Below are 20,506 nucleotides of genomic sequence, written 5' to 3'. Positions count from 1 at the left end.
TTGACCTATCCATAATTATAACGTGTGTTTGAATTTCCACCTCTGATTATGCTTTTGCCAATTTCCCCCTATATTCCTATAATTTTGTTGATATATTTTTAGGATATTTAGTTGTATAAACACAAGTTTAGAATCAAATTGAAAAATTTTTATTATTTTGGCATCTTCCCTCACCTTGCATCATGTAATATTAATATTGTCTCAGAATTTGATTCTGGGTTATTAGAAATATACTTTGTTACTGTTTCATTTGGTCAATTTTTCTTACATTTATTTATTTATTTTTTAAATGTTTTACCATGTGTTTAGATTTGTATATTTTAAGACTTTAATACATTTTTGGGGGGAGGGACAGAAAACGATCAGTGAGGACTTTATGGTAATAATGCTGTATTTGGTTTTCTCCTTGTAATCAAGTTTATGGTACACTACACGAGTGGTGCTTACCAGGATCTAAACTCCCCCTGTGAGATTAATAAGGTGAATCATGGTTTTTCTGTTAATAAAACATGCTCTGATTGACAGAAGGGGTTTGTATTCTGATTGATTCTTAATGCTGGTGATGGAAGCCAGGGAATTATAATGTAGACATGCTTCCCAAAACCAATATGACTACATATAAATGTTGTGATGGACACCTGATTAACTGGCAGGGCCCGTTTATTTGGGATGTGCTGGTCTTGCTGTCCAGTGTGTACTGAAAATCTGTTCTGGTGCTGCAGGGCAGACACACAGAGGGCACAGGATGCATTATTTCATTCATGCATATTCTGATTATTTCATTCCAGATTTCTGTATGGAAATGTGGGTCTTTTCAATTGACTCAAGGGTATGCATGAACACTCTCTCTGAGCCATTTCTCCTGTTGACTCCTGTGATGCCATATTTTTTCTGATCTTTCTCCTGCATCTCGGTCTTCTCCTTTGGGTCTCCTGTACAGGTTCAGTCTTCTTTCAGTTGCTAGAAGTTGTTTCATCATTAGTCACCACAGGTTGGTTGAGAGTTGATGGTGGGTCTGGAGGTGGCTTAGGAGCTATGGTTGGTCCTTCCAAGCAGGCATCTCCAGTGCAGAAGCCCTAGGAATGGCTGTCAAGTGACTTGCATTCTTTTCTTAGGGCTTAGCTCTAGCTTCTTTCAAGTTATCATGGGGCAGTCACTTTGTAGTCCTCATTTACTTCAGGTGGCAGAGCAGTTTCTGACCATGCCACCCTCTGAATATTGTAACAGCGGTGTGATGGATGGTATGTTGTTTTAAGAGCTCTGTTCCTGGACTGAAGCACTTGCTCTCCTGGACTTGCCCTTGGCTGAACTGAATCTCCTCATTCACACTCTTGTGAGCACTGGGACAGCTCACATCCAATGACGGGTAATTGTGGGTTATGAAGGTCCAGCCTCCTTGCTTCAACTCAGGACAGCAATGCAGGGCCATCCCATATCTCCCTGTGGGACCAGACAAAGCCTTTGCTTCAACTGTATCACATTTCTTCTTCTACTCAGTTCTGCATAGCTTATGCCCCCTTTCCTAACACGTGTCAATACTGAGAACAGTTCCCAGTAAAGCTCCTGCAACACACAACTCCGTCTCAGAGTCTGCTTTCCTGGGAAACTAGCCTATGAGTTTCTCACACCCAGTTAGTATGAGCAGAAGGCAGCTGCACTGGGGGACCTTCCCCAGTCCCCTGTTTTAAATTGCTATATATAAATTTATATACATAAACAAAATTTACATTTTCCTTACAAGCACTTTACTATCTGGCTATCACTTCTTCCTTTAAAAAAAAAAAACAAAACTTAAGTCCAAGCTAGTTAACATAGAGTGTAATAATAATTTCAGGAATAGAATTTAGTGATCCATCACTTACATGTAACAACCAGTGCTCATGCCCCTTACCCCTTTAGTTCTTCCCAACACCCACCCAACAGCCTGCCATCAACCCTCAGTTTGTACTCTGTATTTAACATTTCTTATGGTTTGTCCCCCATCTCTGTTTTTATATTAGTTTTCCTTCCCTTCCCTCATGTTCATCTGTTTTGTATCTTAAAGTCCACATATGAGTGAAATCATATGATTTCTGACTGACTTATTTCACTTAGCATGATACACTCTAGTTCCATTCACATTGTTGCAAATGGCAAGATTTCATTCTTTTTGATTGTCAAGTAGTAGTCCATTGTATATATAAGCCACATCTTCTTTATCCATTCATCAGTCGATGGACATTTGAGATTTTTCTATACTCTGGCTATTGTCAATAGAGCTGCTATAAACATTGGGGTGCATGTGCCCCTTTGAAACAGTACTCCTGTATCCTTTGAATAAATACCTAGTAGTGCAATTGCTGGGTCATAGGGTAGTTCTATTTTTAACTTTTTGAGGAACCTCCATACTGTTTTCGAGTGGCTGCACCAGTTTGCATTCCCACCAGCAGTGCTAAAGAGATCCTCTTTCTCCACATCCTTGCCAACATCTGTTGTTTCCTAAGTGGTTAATTTTAGCCATTCTGACAGATGTGAGGCGGTATCTCATTGTGGTTTTGATTTGTATTTCCCTGATGATCAGTGATGCTGAGCGTCTTTTCATGTGTCTGTTTGCCATCTGGATATCTTCTTTGGAGAAGTGTATATTCATGCCTTTTGCCCATTTCTTCACTGGATTATTTATTTTTTGAGGGTTGATAAGTTCTTTTTAGATTTTGGATACTAACCCTTTATCTGATATGTCATTGCAAATATCTTTTCCCATTCCGTCAATTGCCTTTTAGTTTTGCTGATTGTTTCCTTCACTGTGCAAAAGGTTTTTGTTTTGTTTTGTTTTGTTTTGTTTTAATCTTGATGAGGTCCCAATAGTTAATCTTTGCTTTTGTTTCCCTTGCCTCTGTCAAGGGACGTGTCAAGTAAAAAGTTGCTGTGGTTGATGTCAAAGAGGTTGTTGCCTGTTTTCTCCTCTAGGATTTTGATGGATTTCTGTCTTACATTTAGGTCTTTTGTCCATTTTGAGTTTATTTTTTTGTGTGTGGTGTAAGAAAGTGGTCCACGTTCATTATTCTGCATGTCACTGTCCAGTTTTTCCAGCACCACTTGCTGAAGAGACTGTCTTTATTCCATTTGATATTCTTTTCTGCTTTGTCAAAGATCAATTGGCTATACGTTTGTGGGTCCATTTCTGGGTTCTCTATTCTGTTCCACTGATCTGAGTGTCTGTTCTTGTGCCAGTACCATACTGTCTTGATGATTACAGCTTTGTATATAGCTTGAAGTCCGGAATTGTGATGCCTCCAGCTTTGGTTTTCTTTTTCTTTTTCTTTTTCTTTTTAATTTTTTTTAACGTTTATTTATTTTTGCAACAGAGAGAGACAGAGCATGAACAGGGAGGGGCAGAGAGAGAGAGGGAGACACAGAATCTGAAGCAGGCTCCAGGCTCCAAGCTGTCAGCACAGAGCCTGACGTGGGGCTCGAACTCACGGACCGAGAGATCATGACCCGAGCCGAAGTCGGACGCTTAACCGACTGAGCCACCCAGGCGCCCCTTGGTTTTCTTTTTCAAGATTGCTTTGGCTATTCGGGTCTTTCGTGATTCTATACAAATGTTAGGGTTAGTTTGTTCTAGCTCTGTGAAGATTGCTGGTGTTATTTTGATAGGTGTTGTATTGAATATGTAGACTGCTTTGGGTAGTATTGACATTTTAATAATATTTGTTCTTCCTATCCAGGAGCATGGAATATTTTTCCATTTTTTTGGTGTCTTCTTCAATTTCTTTCATAAGCTTTCTATAGTTTCCAGTGTATAGATTTCTCACCTCTTTGTTTAGATTCATTCCTAGGTATTTCATGTTTTTTGGTGCAATTGTAAATGGGATCGATTCCTTGATTTCTCTTTCTGTTGCTTCATTATTGGTGTATAGGAATGCAAACAATTTCTGTGTATTGATTTTATATCCTGTGACTTTGTGGAATTCATGTATCAGTTGTAGCAGTTTTTGGAGGACTCTTTTGGGTTTTGAATGTAGAGTATCATGTCATCTGTGAGAGTGAAAGTTTGACTTCCTCCTGGCAGATTTGGGTGCCTTTTATTTCTTTGTGTTGTCTGATTGCTGAGGTTAAGACTTCCAACATTATGTTGAGTAACAGTGGTGACGGTGGACATTTGGTTACTATTACTTCTGATGTCATTTAACAGTATCTCCTATTTCCCTTATCATTTCTTTATGTCAAAACTTCCTTGAACTTACATACTTAAGAACAAATTTTGAATTGTGTCCTTAATAATAATTCAAAGTTCCTTTCAGCCCACACTTTAATAACCTACTGATTTCATCAATCCAGTAAGTCTCTTAATGTCAATTTCTTGTTCCTTGAATGATCTGTTTTTTTCTCTTGTAGATTTCAGAATTTTCTCTTGTTGTCATTTTAAATTTCAGATTTGTTTTTCCTTCAATGCCCAGTTGTTAATATATGGGTTCTTTCTAAGGTCATTCTTTTATTTTTTAAATCGAGAGAAACTTTTCTATTATCCCTTTTAATATTTGCTTCTAACTTTTTAAATGCTATTATGTGGATAGTGACAGTTCTACTTCTATTCTTCTTATCTCAATTTTATTTTTGTATTTTCTACTTTTCAATTCTTTCTTATTCTTTTGTAGGAGAGTTTGTCAATCTGATAGTACAAGTTCCTAATTCATTAAAGGGTATATATCCATACTGCTATTATTCCGTCTATTGTGACTTTATTTCTGGGCCACTTGGTATTTGTTACTGTTATATTCTGCAAATAACTTACTTTAGTTTTGGGGACAGCCAAGCAATTTCAAATCAAATTTATAATCATGATTTTGGCATTTATTAAAGCAATATTATAGTTAATGTGGGGTGTGGCTGTATTTTAATGTTTTTACTATGATGTGGGCTAGGATCTGTGAAGAAAAGAATGCCTATAGACTTCAAAAATCAAACTATTTTTGCTCCTTATAAAGGCAGAATGCAATAATGTCTAATTAAAGTAGTAAAAACTAGGGGCACAGGGTTACACAGAGTGTAGCAATAATAATTTGGGATATTAAAGGTGATTGGAAGAGACTGAGGAGGAATTGTATGAGGTCTGCATTCAACAGCTGTCCCATAATGGCTTATCCAACGAACTTAAATTTATAAAAGTCACAGTGTTTGCAGCAGTTTTTGCAAATACAAGCATTTTGCCTGTTTGGATGATATGTAAATATAATAATAGAGGACTGTTTGTTATCAGTAACTTGAACATTTTTATCTTTGCTCTTTCTCCTCACTGTAACTAGAAATTACTTCAGAAGTCGTTGGACTAAGTACAAGATATAAACAAAAGCCTTACCAGGCACCACCCTAATCTGGGAATTGAAAATTTCACAGCCTTTCCTTCCTTAATAAACCCAATGTGTGTGGGTCTTGATAGTCTGGCCTTGAGCCCTCCCCGGTCTGCCCGCTCGCTGCACGTTACCATTGTCGCTCAACGCTTCAACTGCTGTTACACCGCCAACCGGGCTCCAAGACAGCGGAGCCATGTTCCTTCTTCTGGTCCTTCTCACCCGACTTGGAGAGCTGCACGCAGACCCCCGTAAGTCTAGATACTTGTTCCCCCTCGCCATCTAACCCCTGGAGGGATTGTGTTCGCTTAGGGGGCTGTCATTTTTGGTCCAGGCCCCAGACCCAGACCTTATCCCAGCCCCGCACTCTCCCTACCCACTTTCTTCTTGCCCCTCGCTCAGGAGCCTGTGGCCAAGAAAGCAGAGGCAGACTCCAGGCAGAAAATCTTTTCACGTCTCTGGGTATTCTTTATGTAAAACGGACACAAATGGAATAAGGGGTCTTCCATGTACAAAATTTTGCTATTCTAGAAACAGTCTTATCGCCATAAAGAAGCTATTTGTCAATGATGTTCTGATTTGGTGACTGCTGTCCTTCACCTGCTTCACTGAAAATTGCAGGTCACTCTTGAATTCAGTATTATCTTTCCCCTGCAAAAAATAGAGAAACAAATGTGGAATTGGATATGGACAATGTAGGATTACAGGTATGTCAAAATAACTTTGCTTATTTTTGTTTTAGATCCCGATAAAACATTTCTGGAAACCACAATTCCTGAAAAGATTTCATCATCTGATGCAAAAACAGATCCAGAAAATAATGTAATTGAGAAATATTTTTATATCATAAATTGGGCTAAGTTGCCTTTAATATTAAGACCAGAGTTGCTGAATGGAGGCAGGAACTCAATTCTTGGAGGCAGAGCTGATGGCTGGAGCAGGGTTCACAACAAGGAACATTTTGAAGTGTATGAATGTGTGTGACTTTATATGTGTGTGTGTGTTTCTGTGGAAGGTGAAGGATTTTAAGGGTGGGATCTACCATGGCCAGGGCCAGGGAGAAGCTGGCAAAGTGCCTGACTCAGGCAGAAAATGTAAGGGAATGGCAAAAATTCCTCCAGGACCGGGATTAAGGTAAGGTGAGTGAGGTGAGTCAGGGTCAGATTCTGTCTTGATTTAAAACTTTGATAACTTGTTCATCATGATTTTTTTTTTTTGCACTAATTTTGATGTCTTAAATATTGCATTGAAGTGGTTTTTTGTTTGTTTGTTATTGAGTTTTCTGGTCCCCCAGTGCTAGTCTTAGCCCAGGTGATTTCCTCCAGTTTATTTTCCTCAGGTTTCAGAGTCAGTGCGACTGAAAGGTGATCTGGTAATTAGCTTATAGATGGCTTATATAGCAATTAGCACATAGGTTTAACAGTCTGAGCTTGGATATTGGTACATACTCCTTCTCTAATTCCTCAGGAAAATCTGTTTCTCACATGGTTCCTTCTATACTATAGGATAATCTAATACTAGTCATAATTGTGGTCTCCAAATTTATTTTTATCTTTTAGTGGTTTTTTGAAAACCTTCCCTCTGTTTCACATGAGGATACACTGTATCAGGTTTCTCCCTCCCCCATTACTCCCAGTTCTCTGAAGGTAGCCTCTCCTCCCATGCACTCTTTACATTTTCTTTCTTTAGTAACTAGGTTTGTTTTTTTTTTGTTTGTTTGTTTGTTTGTTTGTTTTTACCACTCAGTCTCCAGCCCCTACCCACCAAGCGAATTCTTAGCTATGCAAGGTGTATGAGTGCTACTCCAGCTTTTTTTTTTCTGATTGGAAAGAAGGGGTTCCATTGGACTTTTTATTTAATTTACTTTTTCCTGAAATGAATAATACCAACCCTCTCTATTACTTATCACTGAGCAATCTTTGATATTGTCAATATCAATATCAAAGACAATAGTTGACTTGTCCAATATCTAACATTTAAAAAAAATTATTTAATAAAATGGAATTTCAGTGTGTTTCTTTTGACGATAACAGTTTTAAAAGCTTCCTTTTAATATTTTTGCAACAGTAAACTATTCCTAATGTGGGGTGTGACTGTATTTTAATATATTCAGTATAATATGAGGTAGGACCTGCAAAAGTAAGAATGCCTAGAAGACACATAGAGAGCTCCCAGATTTAAGAAATAAGAACATGGGGGTACTCAATTAATTTTGAATGTTTCTAATTGCCTATGCATATGTATATAAAGATAAAAAAATATTTCATGGGGCATACTATATAATTATAAATACTAAAAGCTATTTTTTGTTCATCTGAAACAAATTTTAAGTATTTTTGACTTATAAAAGAGGTGGAACTGAAATTAAAATATTTATTTGGGGTCTCAGAATTGCAATTCAGGAAGCACAGATTCCATAGCAACCCAAATTGTGTTCCCCCAGGCAACAAAAGTAAGACAAAAGGGGGTGCTTGTATAGTTGTTTACAAAGAATTTTGAGCAATGTTGGTGGAAAACTAATCTTGTTTGAATATAATTAGTTGCTAAGACTATCACTAAGAAAACTCTCTTCCTGTAATGAGTGTTTGGGCTGAGTTGTTGGAATATTTGCAGTTTGGCCCGATTCACAGGTTTGGCCTAGTCAAAAGTTCACACCATGTGAAGACATGCCTGAGTTTCATTTTCTTAATGGCCTCCTGGATCCATTTTAAAACCCCTTGACATAAATGACTCCATTTTATTTCATCTTTCTCAGTATCTAAATTATATACCTTTTTCTTAAGTTGTATTTCCCTGATGATTTGACTCGCCTTAGCAGTAGTGTTGCATCCACAAGACTCCTGAAACAGAATGCTACGGGCATCAGTGACAGTCACAACAAAGTTTATTACAATGAGAGGCAAGGCGGACCGATCCGAACCAACACTCTTGATAAGAGTGTGGCCTCGAACAGCCGGGGGACAGAGTTTTTATAACCAATCACATCGTTTTATCATCACCTGGGAACAGAACAAAGAAACAGGTTCCAGATGAGTTAGAAACAGTTGCCTAATGTGTTTACTTTAGACTTTCTGCCTCTAAGTTGCAACCAGTGGATCTCCTTGACCCTGCCTCTGATACTCTTTTCTTTGAACTTTTGTTTCCTTAATTGGTGAAGCCTAATTTACAAGGGTATGAGGCATAGTTTACCAGAGCAAAGCAAGGCTGTTATCTCTTAACCTTCAGTGTCAACACAAAGCTGTTATTTTTCAAGCTAAGCATTAGCTCTACACTACAATTTAACCCTTAACAGTAGTTCCTTGTTCTGAAGAATTTGCTTCTAAAATTATTTGCAGTTATTCCATTTAATTGTAACATAGTTTCTGCAGTTGGTCACTTCCAATTTATTTCATTCTTTTTCCCAGTGAACATTTGTTGGTAAACACATGCGCGCGCACACACACACACACACACACACTGGAGATTAGCATTGTGAAGTTAACAACTCTAATCATTGCTCTTGTTAGCTTGCTTTTGCATTCTTTAAAATGTCTATTGACAAAACCAGAATATTGTCATTAAATTTTATTATCTTCTCCAACATTGCACATGATGCTTCCATTTCTTCCCATACTGGAAAACTATTTAGTAGTATCCAGATAAAAGAACAGAATTCTTCAAGGTATTAAAACTCTTTCAAAAGATAGAGCAAGTACCATACTAATTATCCACTTCAAGTTGGAATTTCTTTTCTTGTTCATAAGGCATGTTTTCCCCTTTAAGAACATACTTGACAACAGAGGGATACCTTTTGTTCGTATAATTTATTTATTTTTTAAATTTACATCCAAGTTAGTTAGCATATAGTGCAACAATGATTTCAGGAGTAGATTCCTTAATGCCTCTTACACATTTAGCCCATCCCCCCTCCCACAACCTCTCCAGCAACCCTCTCTTTGTCCTCTATATTTAAGAGTCTCTTATGTTTTGTCCCCCTTCCTATTTTATATTATTTTTGCTTCCTTTTCCTCATGTTCATCTGTTTTGTATCTTAAAGTCCTCATATGAGTGAAGTCATATGATATTTGTTTTTCTCTGACTAATTTCGCTTAGCATAGTACCCTCTAGTTCCATCCACATAGTTGCAAATGGCAAGATTTCATTCTTTTTGATTGCTGAGTAATATTCCAGTGTGTGTGTGTGTGTGTGTGTGTGTGTGTATATATATATATCACTTCTTCTGTATCCATTCATCTGTTGATGAACATTTGGGCTCTTTCCATACTTTGGCTATTGTTGATAGTGCTGTTATAAACATTGGGGTGCATGTGCCCCTTCAAAGCAGCATACCTGTATCCCTTGGATAACTACCTAGCAGTGCAATTGCTGGGTTGTAGGATAGTTCTATTTTTAATATTTTGAGGAAACTCCATGCTGTTTTCCAGAGTGGCTGCACCAGTTTTCATTCCCACAAGCAGTGAAAAAGAGATCCTCTTTCTCTGTATTCTCACCAACATCTGTTGTTTCCTGAGTTGTTAATTTTAGCCATTCTGACAGGTGTGAGGTTCTGGTTTGAATTTGTATTTCCCTGATGGTGAATGATGCTGAGCATTTTTTCATGTATCAGTTGGCCATCTGGATGTCTTCTTTGGAGAAGTGTCTATTCATGTCTTTTGCCCATTTCTTCACTGGATCATTTGTTTTTTGGGTGTTGAGTTGGATAAGTTCTTTATAGATTTTGGATACTAACCCTTTATCTGATATGTCATTTGCAAATATCTTCCCCCATTCCATTGGTTGCCTTTTAGTTTTGCTGATTGTTTCCTTCACTGTGCAGAAGCGTTTTATTTTGATGAGGTCCCAATAGTTTTTTTGCTTTTGTTTCCCCTGCCTCTGGAGACATGTTGAGTAAGAAGCTGCTGCGGCCAAGGTCAAAGAGGGTTTTGCCTCTAGGATCTTGATACTTCCTGTCTTACGTTTAGGTCTTTCATCATTTTGAGTTTATTTTTTGTGTATGGTGTAAGAAAGTGGTCCAGGTTCTTTTTTCTGCATGTCGCTGTCCATTTTTCCCAGCACCACTTGCTGACAAGACTGTCTTTATTCCATTTGATATTCTTTCTTGCTTTGTCAAAGATTAGTTGGCCATACGTTTGTGGGTCCATTTCTGGGTTCTGTATTCTGTTCCATTGATCTGCGTGTCTGTTTTTATGCCCGTACCTTACTGTCTTGATGATTACAGTTTGTAATACAACTTGAAGTCTGGGATTGTGAGGCCCCCAGCTTTGGTTTTCTTTTTCAAGATTGCTTGGGTGTTTGGGGTCTTTTGTGGTTCCATACAAATGTTAGGGCTGTTTGTTCTAGCTCTGTGAAGAATGCTGGTGTTATTTTGATAGGTATTTCATTGAATATGTAGATTGCTTTGGGTAGTATTGACATCTTAATATTTGTTCTTCCTATTCAGGAGCATGGAATATTTTTCCATTTTTTGGTGTCTTCTTCAATTTCTTTCATAAGCTTTCTATAGTGTGTAGATTTTTCACCTCTTTGTTTAGATTCATTCCTAGGTATTTCATGTTTTTTGGTGCAATTGTAAATGGGATCAATTCCTTGATTTCTCTTTCTGTTGCTTCATTATTGGTGTATAGGAATGCAAACAATTTCTGTGCATTGATTTTATATCCTGTGACTTTGTGGAATTCATGTATTAGTTGTAGCAGTTTTTTGGAGGACTCTTTTGGGTTTTTCTTCATAGAATATTATGTCATCCACGAGAGTGAAAATTTGACTTCCTCCTGGCAGATTTGGGTGCCTTTTATTTCTTTGTGTTGTCTGATTGCTGAGGCTAAGACTTCCACTATGTTGAATAACAGTGGCGAGAACGGACATCCCTGTCTTGTTCCTGACCTTAGGGGGAAAGCTCTCAGTTTTTCCCCATTGAGAATGATACTAGCAGTGAGTCTTTCATATATGGCTTTTATGATCTTGAGATACTATCCTTCCATACCTACTTTCTTGAGGGTTTTTATCAAGAAAGGATGCTGTATTTTGTCCAATGCTTTCTCTGCATCTATTGAGAGGATCATGTGATTTTTGGCCTTTCTTTTATTGATGTGATGTATCACACTGATTGTTATATGGATATTGAATCAGCCCTGCATCTCACGTATAAATCACACTTGGTCGTGGTGAATAATATTTTTAATGTATTGTTGGATCTGGTTGGCTAGCATCTTGTTAAGGATTTTTGCATCCATTTTCTCCAGGGAAATTGGTCTGTAGTTCTCCTTTTTAGTGGGGTCTTTGTGTGGTTTTGAAGTCAAGGTAATGCTGGCTTCATAGAAAGTGTTTGGAAGTATTCTTTTTTTTTTTTTTTTTTTTTTTTTTTTTTTTTTTTTTTGGAATAGCCTCAAGAGAATAGGTGTTAACTCTTCTTTAAATGTTTGGTGTTTAAATGTTCTTTAAGTGTTCTTTAAATTTTTCCAGAATTCCCCTGGAAAGCCAACCTGCCCTGGACTCTTGTTTCTTAGGAGATTTTTGATTACTAATTCTATTTCTTTACTGGTAATGGGTCTGTTCAGATTTTCTATTTCTTCCTGTTTCAGCTTTGGTAGTATATATGTTTCTAGAAATTTGTCCATTTCTTCCTGATTGCCCATTTATTTGCATATAATTGCTCATAATATTCTCTTATTATTGTTTGTATTTCTGCTGTGTTTGTTGTGATCTCTTTCATTCTTGATTTTATTTATTTGGGTCCTTTCCTTTTTCTTTTTGATCAAACTGGCTAGGGGTTTATCAATTTTGTTAATTCTTTCAAAGAACCAGCTTCTGGTGTCATTGATCTGTTCAACTGTTTTTTGGGTTTTTTGTTTTGTTTTGTTTTGTTTTGTTTTGTTTTGGTTTCAATAGCATTGATTTCTTGCTTTGATCTTTATTATTTCCTGTCTTCTGCTGGTTTTGGGTTTCATTTGTTGCTCTTTTCCCAGCTCTTTGAAGTGTAAGGTTAGGTTGTGTATCTGAGACCTTTCTTTCTTCTTTAGGAAGGCCTGGATTGCTATATACTGCCCTCTTATGACCGTCTTTGCTGCATCCCAGAGACTTTGGGCTATGGTGTTATTATTTTCATTGGCTTCCATATACTGTTTAATTTCCTCTTTACCATCTTGGTTAGCCCATTCATTCTTTGATAGGATGGTCTTTAGTCTCCAAGTATTTGTTATCTTTCTAGATTTTTTCTTGTGGTTGATTTCAAGTTTCATAGTGTTGTGGTCTGAAAATATGCATGGTATGATCTCGATCTTTTTGTACTTGTTAAGGGCTAATTTGAGTCCCAGTATGTGATCTATTCTGGAGAACATTCCATGTGTACTGGAGAAGATGTGTATTCTGCTGCTTTAGGATGAAATGCTCTGAATGTATCTGTTTAGTCCATGTGGTCCAGTGTGTCATTCTAAGCCATTGTTTATTGATTGATTTTTCTGCTTAGGTGATCTTTTCATTACTATAAGTGGGGTGTGAAAGTCCCCTACTCTTATGGTGTTCCCTAAAAATTGACATGTGTAGACCTAAGATCTATGATGATTTCTGTAGTTGCAAAGAGAGCCATTGCATTCTTTAATTATTGCAGTGGATTTCAGTTGGACACCTGAAATTTTGCTTGCAATTTTAGAATCAGAAAATACTTCTGTCAGTTGTACATTCAAATAGTCATTTAAGTAGAAAGACTGGTGATATGCTATGTGTAAAAACATTGCAGTGTCTATTGCAATTCTTAGATCTTCTAAATTTTTTTCAATCAAAAAAAAATGTTGTATCATCTTTTTTGGTACTGTATGAAGAAATGACTCATCTCTTTTGTTTAGTTGTTAATATATGTTGCCTTATATTTGACTTCCCACCATTTTTATGTAAAAGAACAATTGCATACTGTACAAAGAGCTTCAAAAGGACTTTTTCCTCGGTTGATAAAACTGTTTAGAATTTTGGCATTTGGAATTTAAACGTACACAAGAAATAGACAATAGTCCAAAATATTTCAAAAGGAATCGAAAATACTGAATTTGATCATCTTGCAGCTGGGTCAGTGCATCTGTACAAGTCCAGACTCAACTAATCATGAACAAGTTGAACCATTGAAAGGGTTGCAAAGTTGGAAAATAAACAGTAAGTTCAACTAGATATGTGATTCAAAAAAATAATGAACTTCCAGTTAGCCTGTTGTAGTAAACACAGTCTTCCTACAGAAACCCAGAGCTAATCTTACATAAGGTTTTGGGAAGCCTGGTGTTCAGAGATTAGTGAGATTTCAGAAGGGAGAGTGCTTAGGTATTGACATGTTTTCAACTATGTTAGTGGTTGTCGGAGTAAGGCTGCTTGTTGACCATCTCACTTTCAGAATCCTCCTCAGTGGAGTGAGGCACTTAAACTTATCTAGAAGCTGGGGCTGTTACTGCTTTGTTAACCTTCAGAAGCTAGTTATTTGAGTGTGGCTGTTGGTGACTGGCTGATTGTGTGCTTCTGATTGTGTGCTCTGACCAGAAGTTCTCTCTAATTGTAGTTACTTGTTCATGACTTGGGACTTTGGCCAAAGAAGAGCCTTTCCCTTTCATGAGTATGAAAAATAAGTACTTAAAATTGTTTTTAAAAAATCTTTATTTACTTTTGAGAGAGAAAGAGAGACAGCATGAGCAGGGAAGAGGCAGAGAGAGAGGGAGTCAGAGTATCTGAAACAGGCTCCAGGCTCCGAGCTGTCAGCACAGAGCCTGATGCGGGGCTCGAACTCATGAACCAAGAGATCATGACCCGAGTCAAAGTCAGACGCCCAACTGACTGAGCCACCCAGGTGCCCCCCAAAATAAGTACTTTTAATTCTCCGTCTCTCATTTTGGATTTCCCTCAGACAAACCTATAGGGAGAGTTGAGGGATAATATCGGTCTTTATTTCTGAAGGTATGATTTTTAGCTCAAGTTGCCATTTAAATTATTTAAGCACCAGTTACTCTGGTGGAAAAGAGCTTTGACTAGCACAGTTTTGTAATGTACTGAAAAAAGCTGAATACAGAATATTTCGGGTGTTCTGACAAACTCAATACAGGGCACAGGGTAAAAATCATTAAACTCAGGACATGTCTATACATACAGGATGCCTGGCAACCCTAAACACATCCCAGGGTCTGTTTAGGAATGAATTTTTTTTTTTTTACGTATTTCTTAGTGTCTCAAATGACTTCTTTGAGTTAGGTAGAGGAATTAAAGGCAGCCTAGGCCTGTTCCAAATCTTCACATGATTTGATCAAAGAGAACACTCATTACCATAAATTACACACACACAAAAAGGCCTACTTAGTTTAGTGGTCAAAGAAAGAAGTCCTACTAAATGCTTTTCCTTTTTTCTTCTTTGGTTTCTGGGCAAAAAAGTATCATGATACAAACATTTTGCCCTAGAAACATATATCAATAACAAATGTTGCTGTAGTAATGATTCCTCCTGAAGCATGAATTGACTGAGTCAAGGCTATTTGAGAGGAATTTGGAACAGTAAGGTGGAGTCTTAGGATATTTTCTAGCACACCAAATTTATGCCAATGGAAGCTGCTCTTTACAACCCCTTGTAACTTATTTTTATTAATATTCTTCAATGTCTGTGTCCTAGTATCTTATAGGGGTGGTATAGTGTTTTCATATTGCTTCGTTTATTTACATAATAATGTTTGCATACTTTTTTCCCCCACCATAACCACCAGACCCCTAGTTCTATGTTAAATGAATTTTGTGAATGATGGTGGTATGTGTAATTCCTTCCACAAGAACAAAGTGAACAACATAAAAAATCTTTGTCATTCTTCCTGCAGCTGAAAGTTTTGCTAATAGAGCAAACTAAAGAAGACATGTCCACATATAAAATATGGCCCAGAATATCTTTGAGATCCTCACAGCCTCCCCTCCAGTGCCCCCCATATAAAACAGTGAAAGTGGGAAATTCATTAATTTTTGCTTACTTAGGAAGAATTATTAACTTGCTACAGAATGTCATCCAATTCATTCCAGCAATGATGTAATATGTTCTTAAGAGGGATTTGTAGGTCAATTTCTGTGATTAATTTGATTCAAATGTAGTGTTTCTGGAAATACTATATAGAGGAATTTTTTGGACCTCAAGTGCAGATATATACTCCGATTTCATAGCGTGCTGTGATTAATGGTCCCATCAAGCCCCTTATTGTTATACACTCTCCTTTATTCCTGTAGCCCCCATTCCCATTCCCTCTTCCATCTGATGATAACCATGCCTGCGTACTTGATATATTTCTTTACATCTATATGTACATTTGTATTCGATTGTATTAGAATTCTTAGATGGCCCTCAAGAGTCTCACTCCTTGATGTACACACTGTACAATTCTGTTCTCTTGCAGATCAGTGAGACCTGTATATTTGATGGAGTAATCATTGCATTGATTAGTTTCTGTTTCACAAGACTCTATTACAGCTTTCTGGAGTATTTCTCCACCTGACCTCAGAGAACACACAAATTGCCATGATATGAACTGCCTATGGGGACCTTGTGGCAAAGGAACCATTGGCAGTGTCTTTGAGCTGAAAGCAGCCTTGGCATCCTTCCCATCCCCTTAACCCCTGACAATCACTGATCTTTTCACTATCTCCTTAGTTTTCCCTTTTCCAGAATGTTCTATAGTTGGAATCATATAATAAATAGCCTTTCCATATTGTCTTCTTCCACTTAGTAACATTCACTTAAGTTTCCTCCATGTCTTTTCATGGCTTGATAGCTCATTTCTTTTTAATGCTGAATAATATTGAATTGTCAGGATGTACCACAGTTTATCCATTCACTTACTGATAACATCTTGTTTGCTTACAAGTTTTGGCAATTATGAATAAAGCTGCTACAAACATCCATGTGTAGGTTTTTGTGTGCACATAAGTTTTCAGCTCCTTTGGATAAACACCAAAGAATGTGTTTGCTGGATCATATGCTAAGAGTACATTTAATTTTGTGGGAAACTGCCAAACTTCTTCCAAAGTGGTTGTACCATTTTGTATTCCTGCCTGCCTGCAATGAAAGGGAGTTCTTGTTGCTCCACATCCTTGCCAATATTTGGTGTTGTCAGGATTCTGGATTTTGGCTATTGTAATAGGTGTGTAGTAGTAAATCTCATTTTAATTTACGATTCACTAATAACTTATGATGTGAATATCTTTTCATTTGCTTTTCTGCCATTTGTATATCTTCTTTGGTAAGGTTCAGTTATGGTATGCCTGGGTTCAGTTCTTTTGCCCATTAAAAAAATTTTTTTAATGTTTATTTATTTTTGAGAGACAGAGAGAGAGGCAGAGAGAGAGGGAGACACAGAATCCAAAGTAGGCTCCAGGCTCCAAGCTGTCAGCACAGAGCTTGATGTGGGGCTCGAACTCACGAACCACAAGATCATAACCTGAGCTGAAGTTGGACGCTTAACCAACTGAGCCACCCAGGGGCCCCTCTTTTGCCCATTTTTTAATGAGATTGTTCATTTTCTTTTTGTTGAATTGTAAGCGTTCTTTCTATATTTTGGATAACAGTCCCTTATCAGATGTGTCTTTTACAAATATTCTCTCCCAGTCTGTGGCTCGTCTTCTCCATTGTCTCAAAACTTAACCAATTAATCTCAATTTATTCATCCTTTATTTCCTTCTTATTGCTATTTGCGTTTAATTTAAGAAATTTTTGTCTACTGTAGGGTTATACAATATATTCCTGTGCTTTTGTGTGAAAGCTTTATATTCCTTTTACCATTTAGTCTGTGATCTAGCTGGATTTTTTTTTTTTTTCTATCATGAGATAGAGAAGTCAAAGTTCATTGTTTTTTTCCATATGGATACTGAATTCACCAAACAGCATGTACGGAAGACCATTTTTCCTCACCATATTATAGTGGCCACCTTCAGTTTTTACTGAAGGTCAGATAAGTATATATTTATGGCTCTCTCTGGATTCTCTATTCTGTGCCATTGGACTGTTTTTCAAAACTCTGGCCCATATTTCACTACCCTAATTACTGTAGCTTTATAAGTTAATATAAATTGGTGTGGGCACTCCTAACTTTTTATTTTTTTCATATTCTTGTCTTGACGGTTCTAAGCTCAATTTGTTTATATCCACAAATGACCTGCTATGATTTTATTGAGTTTTCATTGAATTTATAGATCAAATTAGGGGCAATTAAACAATATTGAGTCTTCCAATTCATGTACATGGTGTATCTTTCCATATATTTTAGTTTTTCTTTCGGTAAGGCTTAGAAGTTTTTATTTTTGATGTCTTGAAAACCTTTTCTTAAATTTATTCTCAGTGTTTTTCGACATATTTTAATACTGTGACAAATGGTGTTTCTTTATGTTAATTTTCTAATTGTTGGTTGTCAATGAATACAAGCTAGATTATCAAAATTTGATGAGATTTGTTTTATTATTCTTCATATGACCTATTTTGAAAGATGTTATATGTGCATTTGAATATTTCTTTTTCAGTGATTGGATGTAGTATTGTATATACGTCAGATAAATTTAGTTGATTGTGCTGTCCAAATCTTTATGGCTTTACTGGTAGTTCTCTTGGGTCCTTTCTATAACTGATAGAATTATAAAATCTCCACATATGCTTTTGAATTGTATATAATTTATTTTAGTTCCATCAATTTCTATTTTATATATTTTGGAGATATAATATTAAGTACATAAAATGTTTAAGACTGTAACATTTTTTTTAATTGATGCTTTTATCATTATAAAGTGTCCCCCTTTATTTCTTGTAATTCATTTGGAATTACATTATATATTGCTTGCTATTAGTATAGTTATCTTTCTTTTGGGTATTGTTTGCATGGTATAACTTTTAATCCTTTTATTTTCAGTGTTTTGTATTTAAAATGCTTCTCTTTTATATAAAAGTGTGTAATTATTATTTTTAAAATTCATTTGGTCTTTCTTAATTTTCCCTTTCCTCTGTTTTTATAATCCATGATGTGATTATTATTCTAATTTATCTTTTTAGGCTATTAGTGATGTATTCTTTTTTATTCTTTTAATGGTTAACCTTGTGATTATAACATGCGTCTTTAATTTTTTACCTGCTACATTAAATTTGTATTTTTGCCACTCCCTGAAAAGCTCAAGGACCTTGAAACTTTACTCCATTTATGTTCTTTTTGTCATTTATGCCATTGTCATATATCTTACAACTATGTTTTTTTTTTAATGAGAATAGCATTTACTATCACTGTTTAAAACAAATGATATTCACTTAAATTTACTGACATACTTATTTTTCCTGTGGTTTTCATTGTCATACATTTTCATCATTCTATCTTGGAGCAACTTACTTTCCATTAAAAAAGAAACACACTATTTTTAGTGTTTCTTTTAGTGTAGGTTTGCTGTCAGTGAATTATGTCATTTCCTCTTGTGAGGAAATGTGTTTATTTCGCTGTGCATCTGCTGGATATTTTTGCTGGATATAAACTCTTGGTTGGATATCATTGTTTTTCTTCACTTTAAAGATACCATTCCATTGTCTTCTGGTATCCATTGTTTCTGTGGGAGTATGCATACTTTATTTAAAAGCCTTTTGAGAGTAATGCACACTTTCGTTCTTGTTGCTGTTTAAATATATGTTTTTTTGTCTTTTTGTTTTAGCTGTTAGAGTATGATATGCTTAGGTTTGTTTTCTTTGTATTCATTCTATTTTGGATTAATAGAGCATTTGAGAGTGTGAGTGGACATCTTTCATAAGCTTTGGAAAATCTCAGATATTATTTCTTTTTTTTTAATGGATTTTATTTATTTATTTATTTATTTATTTATTTATACAGCGTGAGTGCAGGAGCCAGTGGGGGTGGAGCAAAGGGAGAGGGAGAGAGAATCTTAAGCAAGCTTCATGCCCAGCATTGAGTTCGATGCAGGACTCAATCTCACAACTCTGGGATCACTACTTGAGCCAAAATCAAGAGTTGCATGCTTAGCCAGCTGAGCCACCCAGGTGCCCCAGGCATAAATTATTGATATTTAATTAATATTTCTTTCATAGTCTCTATATCTTTCTCCTGTTTTCAAAATTACATGAATGTTAGACATTTTTAATGGGTCACACTTCTCTTATTTTTGTTTTGGTATTAATTTCACTTTGTCAATCTGAATATTTTCCACTGACCTATTATATTCCTGTTCACCAATCCTGTCTTCTGCTCTGTCTGATCTTCTCTCAAACCCCTTTTATTGACTTTTTAATAGAAGGTATTACATTTTTTTCTGCTCTAGAATTTCAGTTTGTTTATTAGATATTTTACTCTTCTGAAAATCTCCATATTTTTCTCATTTTAGTCATGGTTATTATACATACTACATGTAGCTTTGTTATAATTATCTATTTGTTTTCTTTTTTGCTGATTTTGGTAATTTTATCCTGTTCTTTTGCATTTCATACAATTTTTTATTGAAAGTTGGTGTAATAGTTTGCTAGGGCTTGCATAACAAGGTAACACAAACCATGTGCCTTATACAACAACAATGTATTGTTTCACAGTTCAACAAAGGAGACTAGAAGTCCAAGATCAAGTTGTTGGCAGGGTTGATTCTTTCTGAAGACTGTTAGGGAGAATCTGCTCCAGGTCTCTCTTCTTGGCTTATAGATGGAATCTTTTTCTGAATTTTCATAGGCATTCCCCTTTGTGTATGTCTGTGTCTAAACTTCCCCTTTGTGTTTTTGTTTGTTTATTTATTTATTTTAGAGAGAGAGAAAGCATGCCATGCACCTGCACACAAGTGGGAGAGGGACAGAGAGAGAGAGAGAGAGAGAGAATGAGAATCTTAAGTAGGCTCCATGGTCATGCAGAGGAGCCCTATGTGGGGTTTGATCCTATAACCCTGGCGTCATGACCTAAGCCAAAATCAGTCAGATGCTCAACCAACTGAGCCACCTAGGTGCCCCTAAATTTCTCCTTTGTATAAAGGTATCAGTCAGATTGGTTAATGCCTACCTTAATGACCTAACTTTATTACTTCTGTAAGGACCCTATCTCAAATAAGGTTATGTTTTGAGGTCTTGGGATTATGAATTCACATATAACGTTGGAAGGAAGGAGACACAATTCAACCCAACCATTTGGATATTGTGTATGAAAAGTTTTAGAAGCTCT

General features: G+C 36.4%; 1 protein-coding gene across 8 annotated transcripts in view; it reads left to right on the top strand.

Moving 5' to 3' along the window:
- Positions 1 to 5,481: 5,481 nt before the first annotated feature.
- Positions 5,482 to 20,506, top strand: part of LOC131506714 (disintegrin and metalloproteinase domain-containing protein 5-like) — a 134,141-nt gene continuing 119,116 nt past the window's right edge. For 7 of the 8 annotated variants that reach the window (XM_058720610.1, XM_058720609.1, XM_058720615.1 and 4 more), the window contains exons 1-2: positions 5,482 to 5,584; positions 6,076 to 6,155. In XM_058720610.1, the coding sequence (XP_058576593.1) occupies positions 5,530 to 5,584; positions 6,076 to 6,155 (135 nt within the window). In that variant the 5' untranslated portion in view covers positions 5,482 to 5,529. Of the gene's footprint in view, positions 5,585 to 6,075; positions 6,156 to 20,506 lie in introns of those variants that run through there. The other variant, XM_058720613.1, reaches the window with a different exon arrangement.

The sequence above is a fragment of the Neofelis nebulosa genome, chromosome 3 (assembly GCF_028018385.1).
Source record: "Neofelis nebulosa isolate mNeoNeb1 chromosome 3, mNeoNeb1.pri, whole genome shotgun sequence".
Lineage (NCBI taxonomy): Eukaryota > Metazoa > Chordata > Mammalia > Carnivora > Felidae > Neofelis > Neofelis nebulosa.
The sequence above is the reverse complement of the archived record's forward strand: the minus strand, read 5'-3'. Positions and strand labels throughout refer to the sequence as shown.